The sequence below is a fragment of the Fukomys damarensis genome, unplaced genomic scaffold (genome assembly GCF_012274545.1).
Source record: "Fukomys damarensis isolate Sample0158 unplaced genomic scaffold, DMR_v1.0_HiC HiC_scaffold_27, whole genome shotgun sequence".
Taxonomy (NCBI): domain Eukaryota; kingdom Metazoa; phylum Chordata; class Mammalia; order Rodentia; family Bathyergidae; genus Fukomys; species Fukomys damarensis.
In genome coordinates this window covers 5,770,152-5,776,895 of record NW_022900939.1, presented here as the reverse complement: position 1 = coordinate 5,776,895, position 6,744 = coordinate 5,770,152, and the positions used below count along the sequence as shown (strand labels likewise).

Below are 6,744 nucleotides of genomic sequence, written 5' to 3'. Positions count from 1 at the left end.
AATTTTTTTTTTTTTTTTTTTTTTTTTTTTTTTTAAGTATCCATTCTTTTAAAACTCAGATAATGGCTCCATGTTTTCCTGAGGAATCAAACTAAAAAAGGCAAATGTCCATCTCAGCAACAACTTCATGGAATTGCTTTTTGCCAAGTTGATTTTGGGTTTTTGGTCTCACCACTCCAGAAGAAAGTATTTTTCTGAAATTTTGGATGGTAAATAAGAACATGAATTGAAAACGTTTATGTAAAGTGTGCCAGATTGCCATTGTTATACCTGAAGATAGACTTTGGAGAAGAAGAACCCTTTCTGAACAGGGTTTTGTTTTTTTTTTCTTGAGACAGAGTCTTGTTATGTTGCCCAAGCTGACCTTAAACTTGCAATCCTGCCTTAGCCTCTTCGGTATCTGTGTACTTTTAGAAGTGTGCATTGTACCCTACTGATAGTTTTTTTATTTTTATTTTTGGAGGGGCATTAAAACAGGATGTCCCTGTGTAGCTCAGGCTGACTTTGAACTATATGTATCCCACGCTGGCCTCAAATTCATGGTGATCCTCCTGCCTCAGTTTCCCGAGTGCTGAGATTACAGGTGTGTGCCACCACAGTTGGCTGCTCTGATAGGCTTTTCGTTTTGTTTTTTGTTTTTGGTTTTTTGAGACAGGGTCTCACTATGTAGTTGAGACTGACCTGGAACTCACTATGTAGCCCAGGCCGGTCTCGAACTCACAGCGATCCCAAGTGCTAGGATTACAGGTGTGTGCTACCATGCCTGGCTCTCTGATAGACTTTTTAAAAAAATTATCAAGCGTGTACTGTGCACCAGGCTCTGTGGTATTTTACCCGCATTCTTTGATTTTTTAATTCTTACACTCCCACACAGTAGTCAGGGTGGAGTTAGTATCCACCTTCCTAAAGAGGAAATAGACCTAGGAGAACTTGTTGAAGGTTACACAGCCAGGACGCAGTAGGACTGCGAATTGAACTGGGGTCTCCTTGAGTCCCAAAGCCCAAGCTCTTAACCTGTGGGTCATGAACTTCAGAGCACATAAGAAGCACCAGGGTACTTCTTAAAAATTCTTGGGCTTTAGTTAGAAATTTAACATCACCTAAGTCTGCGACAGCCCAGACCATGAATCTGCGTGTGCGTGCGTGCGTGCATGCGTGCATGTGTGTGTGTGTTGCTGAGGCTCAAACCCAGGGTCTCACACATACCCAACTAAGCAAGCACTCTGGCACTGAGCTCCAGCCCCAGCCTCCAAATCTGTATTTTAATAGATTCCCAGCAAGGAGTTGATGGACCATAATTAGAGAAATAGAATTAAATTACACTGCTCTCCATGCTTGATAAAGAAGAAAATTGGTATGAACCAATTGTTAGGAGATCGCACATGTTAAAATATACCCCCCCAGCCATTTTATATCTTACTTCCGGGTTCTTTCCCGACTCTGAGTCCTTTCTCCCGCAGAAATTGTAAAGCACGAAATTCAAAAGACAACCTGGCTTGCAATAGGCTAACAAAGACCGCTTCTCCCAAGGAAGGATCTTCTGTTGCCTGTCCTATAAATATCCCAGTACTTCCTCTCCTCGCTCTCTCGCTCTCTCTGCTTTCCGGCCTCCCGCTCGCCTCCCTACAGTAAAGATCTCCTGCCGGACCTCTCGGTGCGTGAGTGGCATAATTGGGTAAGGGGCACCCAAAGGGGGCTCGAGACCCCTTTCACCAATTATCCATGATTAAGCTCCGGAAAACGGAATGTGTGTCAAACCCAGCTCCAGTAATCTCTGTTATAATCCCATGATTAATTCACACTTTTCCCAGTCACCACAAATGCCAAAAATACACTGTCTAATAAATCAAGCCATTGAGATTACATGCTCTTGTTTTTTTGTTTGTTTGTTTTTTAATGTTTGTTTGTTTTGGTTTTGGTTTGTTGAGATAGGATCTCACTATGTGTTGGGCTGGCCTCAAACTGTCAGTGATCTTCCTGCCTCAGCCTCCTGGAGAGCTGGGATCACAGGTGTGCGCCACCACGCCCAGCTTCCATGCTGTTGTTATTTACCAAGGTTAATAACTTACAGATACAAAGGTACTGAAATGTTCACAGTCCTTAAACTTTTCAGTAACTTTAAATGAGGGGACTGAAACTTCTTCACAGTCAGATCCCCCTGCTTCAGGCACGGAATGGGGAACTCCCCAAGTGTGAATTTTCTGGACACGTGGAAGCGGAGGACGGAGGGAGGGATGAAACTGGAACTTGCAGGTGTGTCTCCGCGGCTCTGCGCCCCGTGCCCTCCACCGAGATGGAGGATGAGGCTGGTGCTGCTGCTGCCAGCAGTCGGGTGGCGGTGGCCACGCATCACCTCGTATTGAGTCCAGTCAGGGCCAGCAGGATCATCCGCCTGTCCAGTCCACTCCCAGGGACACAGCTGGTGCCTTCATCGACTCACGCGGCCTTCTGCCAGGAGTGGGAGACCCTCTAAACTGTCCCTTTCTCCCTCGCTCTGTCCACAGCCCAGCGCCATGTGCTCACGTACATGGAGGATGCAGTGTACCAGCTGCTGGAGAACAGGGAGGACATCAGCCAGTACGGCATCACCAGGTTCTTCACTGAATAGTAAGTGTGGGAGCGCCGTGCTGTTGCGTGAGCCCGGAGGAGGGCCTTGGAAGTGGCCGGGGACAGGAAGAATCGAGGGGCTTGGCGATCCCCATGTCATGGCAGTGAACGTGCTTGGTCTTGGTGGCAGGCCCAGGTCTGCCCAGTATAGGTGCGAGTGTATTTTGGTGCAGCTGGCTGTGCCCAGTGGGGTGACATGAGTGGCCGTGACTGTGGGAGCTTAGCGACTGCTGTTGGATAGACTATATCTTTCTCCATTTCTGGATTATAATTCTTTGTTTTTGTTTTTTGAGACAGGCTCTTGCTATAGTGTAGGCTGGCCTCGAACTCGCAGGGATCCTCCGGCCTCGGCCTCCCAAGTACTGGGGTAATGGGTGTGTGCCACCACGCCTGGCCCGATTATAATTTTTAACTTTCTCGTTTATTCAAAGCACTCATTCTGGTTCCTTTAGTTGTTTATCATTTAATCTGTTTTTCATGGCTGGCTTTTCTCATGGAGTTTCGGATGATGTTCCTGTGTAGTTTCTTGCTATAGGATGTTGTACCAATTACTGGATGATTGCAAAGTATTTCACATGAATATCTTGAGTTGCGGTTATATCGTAGCAGTGCTGTGATTGAACCCAGGGCCTTTTGCATGCTAAGCAATGATGGTACCTCTGAACTACACCTCTACTCCTTTTTTATTTTATTTTGGAGACAGACTCTTGCTAAGTTGGGCAGGCTGTCCTCAAACTTCTGATCCTCCTGCCTCAACTTCCTGAGTACTGAGATTACAGGTGTGCACTGCCAGGCCAGCTCTTTTTTTGCAGTCATGTAAAGTGTGCCTGGGATATATAAAAGTAAAAAATATTACTACTCTTATAATCTCACAGAACTGTGTTCAAGCTGAATGGGGTCATCACTTTAAAGCACTTCATCTTCATTAAATGAAGTATTATTCATGAAAACATTATTACTATTATTTTATTCTTCACTCTTTGTGATACCGGGGATTAAACCCAGTGCCTTTGCACTGACCTACATCCCAACTCTTTTTTATTTTTTCAGTTTTGAGACAGGGTCTGCTGAGATACTGAATTGCCCAGGCTTGGTTGGAACTTGCACCTCTTCTGCTCAACCACCCAGAAGTGCTGAGATTACAGGCATGTGGCACCATGCTTGGCTGAAAGCATTATTTTTATTACTAATACACCATTACATACTTGGGTTCTCTTTCCCTTTTTTTCTGGGTTATTGGGAACATTCTAAGAAGAGTAGCCTATTACATGCTTCCTTTTAAGATGAATCATGAACTATAGTCCATCTTCCTTGAACATAGATCTTTCCCCCCATTCTCCAGAGGCTCCTTGGAGATCAGACAGCTACTCTGATGGTCCAAGCCTGGATCAAGGAATACTGTTCAAGGAATACTTAGCTCTTTTCCCTAGCGCTTTTGTCGAGGTGGAGTCCTTGCAATACAAATCTAGGTTTCTTATGGACTGGGATTCTAAGTTTTCGGGGAAAACAAGATTTCTGGGAGGACAGCTAGTCCTTTCTCCCTGTCTTGGAAAGGAGGAGGAAGGGAGTTGTCCTGATTCACATGGTGTGGGATGAAGCAAAGGAAGCAGGCAGGGACCGAGGCCTGAGATTGGATAGCTTCCTTTGCTTTCACAGAACAGACCGGCCTGGGCATCAAGTTTCTGGGCCACTTAATCTGCACCAGCACTGTGGGGGCTGCTGGCCAAGTGAAACAGGACTCTCCTTGGGGCAGTGCTTCTTCCTGGCTTGTTTTCATTTTAACCCCACCATTGTAAGTCTCTTCCCTGTTACGCTGGTTCCTTGGTCATAGGCCTCATTTCTCCTTCATCTTTGTTTTCGCAGGACTTGGCAGGATGCTTAGCTATAACGGATTTTAGGTAGATACTTCTTGAATCTGTAGCTGTGCCTGTATTTTAATCTATAATATCTAGTCTTATTCTTAATGTTGTTATAAGGCCTATTTTCTTCTTTTCCCCTCTACTGTTGGTTTTTGGTCATAGCTGGATATGCTGCCCTCTAAGAAGCTGTAGACCATATGCCTAGCACTCCAAAAGCAGACCCACAGTCTGTGTAACTGATACTGCGCTCCAGAGAGCCCTGGGATGGTGTATACCTGCCCCGAATGCCATGGACTGTAATAGCCTCTCACCAATGATACACTGTTGGAAAAAAGTCTTAAAGATTTTTCACAGCATTGGTAGAAATCTAGTTGCCAAGTGAGCTGTTTCTTGTTCCCAGGAAACTAACAATCACCTAACGTATGTGAGTGGCTCGATGGGTCTATAACTCTGAGACATCAGATTGGCCCAAGGGGCAAGGGGTTTTGAGAATGGGAACTTGAACCAGCATCAAAGCCCCAAAAACATAAAAAAAAAAAAAAATTTTTGAAAGGTATGGCTGGATGACAGAATGAGAAAGTAGAGAAAGTAGTAGAAATGGTACTTGGTAGACACCGAGGCCTGAATGATAGAAGCTTCTGAATTTACTTTGATTGTGACTTTGATTTATCTAATGAAAATCCTCCTCTTTCTGGCCTCCCAGAAATTTATAGGAGACTCATAGGAGAAGCATGATGAAGTGAAAAGAGGAGGAAGATGAGCTCTTTGTTCTTAGAAGTCCTCACTCTAACCGTGGGGTCAGTGTCTGAAATTTGGGCCTCAGTTGCCTCATCTATGCAATGGGTTGACTAAAGCCTTACATCCTAATAACAGAATAGTTGACAATATATGGGCAAACTTGTGCTACACCCCTCTCACTGCAGTTCTCTGAGATGTAAGTGCTATCATTATCTCTGTTACTGATAAGGAAACTGAGGTTCTTCAATTTAAAGATTCAAGGAGCTTTTTCCAGTTCAGAAGCTAGGAAGTGTCAGAGTCAGTAACAAGCCCTGTGCGCAGTGTCCTACAGTCCATGCTCTGTGTTCACTTCCCTGCCTGCTGTCGTGGCCTGTCCTGAGACTATTTGGAGGTTCCATCTTGCTGTAACGACTCCATTTCTGAGGCTGCCTCCCTAGGAACCACACTGCAGGCTCATCACTTAGCCTTCAAACGTCTGGCATTAGCCTTTTGTGGGTACCATTGGAGCTGTCTCTAGATAGCAGGAAGCATGGTTTTTAAACTACATTAGCTGTAGGCTTGTCACAGTTTCGAGTTCGCACCTCTTCATGCATTCCGTGATGGGCGATTTACCCCACGCAATGAGAGAAGCACCCTCAGGAATTGTTTTGGAGGGCTTTCCTGCTGGTTTTCTTCTCGGGGCTGGTGCCCACTCGCCTGCACCATCGCCCCTTGGTTGGTTGTGTTTTCAAACAAGGTCGCGATTGTTCCAGCCAAAGGCGACAGCGGCAGTGCCGGAGCATGCCCACGAGCCCAGCTCTGTGGGTCAGGTTCCCTGGACACCCTGGGCAGGAGGGGACTGAAAGCAGTCTCTTCTCCCCTCCCCGCTGTCTCAGCCTCACCTCCGAGCCCTGGCCTTCCAGCAGGGGAGGCAGAAGGAGCTCAGGTTTAGAGCAGCTGCCCCGGAGAATAGACCGAGTCAGCTCTGGGTCAGGCCTGCTGAAGAAATTCAGGGAAGAAAACCAAGCCGGAGGAGGAGCAGCTTCGACTTAGAGACCACAGCAGAGTGTGACCAGGTCCTTGCGGTGAAGACAAAATGAGAACTGTGGCTTTTTAAGACATTGGAAAATAATGATGAGAGAAAAACAAGCTGAAATCTGAGAATTCCTATCAGAGTTGCAAGCCATTCTTCACGGGCTAAATTGATAGTTACAACCCTGTGGCACCAGGAACTTGACCTCCACCGACCGACCGATATAGAAAAGAATGCTACTCTGTGGCCTTGCTCTGTGGCCCCAGGGAGTGCATACTTTCTTATGATCAAGTGAATGTTCTTGATTTTTTTTTTTCAGTGCTGAGAATTGAACTCAGGCCCTCACACGTGTTATGCAAGTGCTGTACCACTGAGCTGCATCCCTAGCCCATGGCCTAGTGTTTTAATGAACAAGCAAACTGAGCTGGGTGTGGTGGTGCATGCTTACAATCCCAGCCCTCTGGGAGGCTGAGGCAGGAAGATCCCCAATTCAAGCCAAGTCTGGACAACACACACACACACACAAAC

At 46.1% G+C, this 6,744-nt stretch overlaps 1 protein-coding gene across 3 annotated transcripts in view; it reads left to right on the top strand.

The window, feature by feature from the left end:
• Positions 1 to 6,744, top strand: part of CUNH11orf49 (chromosome unknown C11orf49 homolog) — a 164,132-nt gene that overhangs the window by 53,752 nt on the left and 103,636 nt on the right. Inside the window, exon 3 of one of the 3 annotated variants that reach the window (XM_010612444.3) lies at positions 2,505 to 2,607. The exons of the other annotated variants lie outside the window; for them this stretch is intronic. Coding sequence (XP_010610746.2) covers positions 2,505 to 2,607 — 103 coding nt within the window. The remainder of the gene's footprint in view (positions 1 to 2,504; positions 2,608 to 6,744) is intronic. 3 annotated transcript variants of the gene reach the window in all.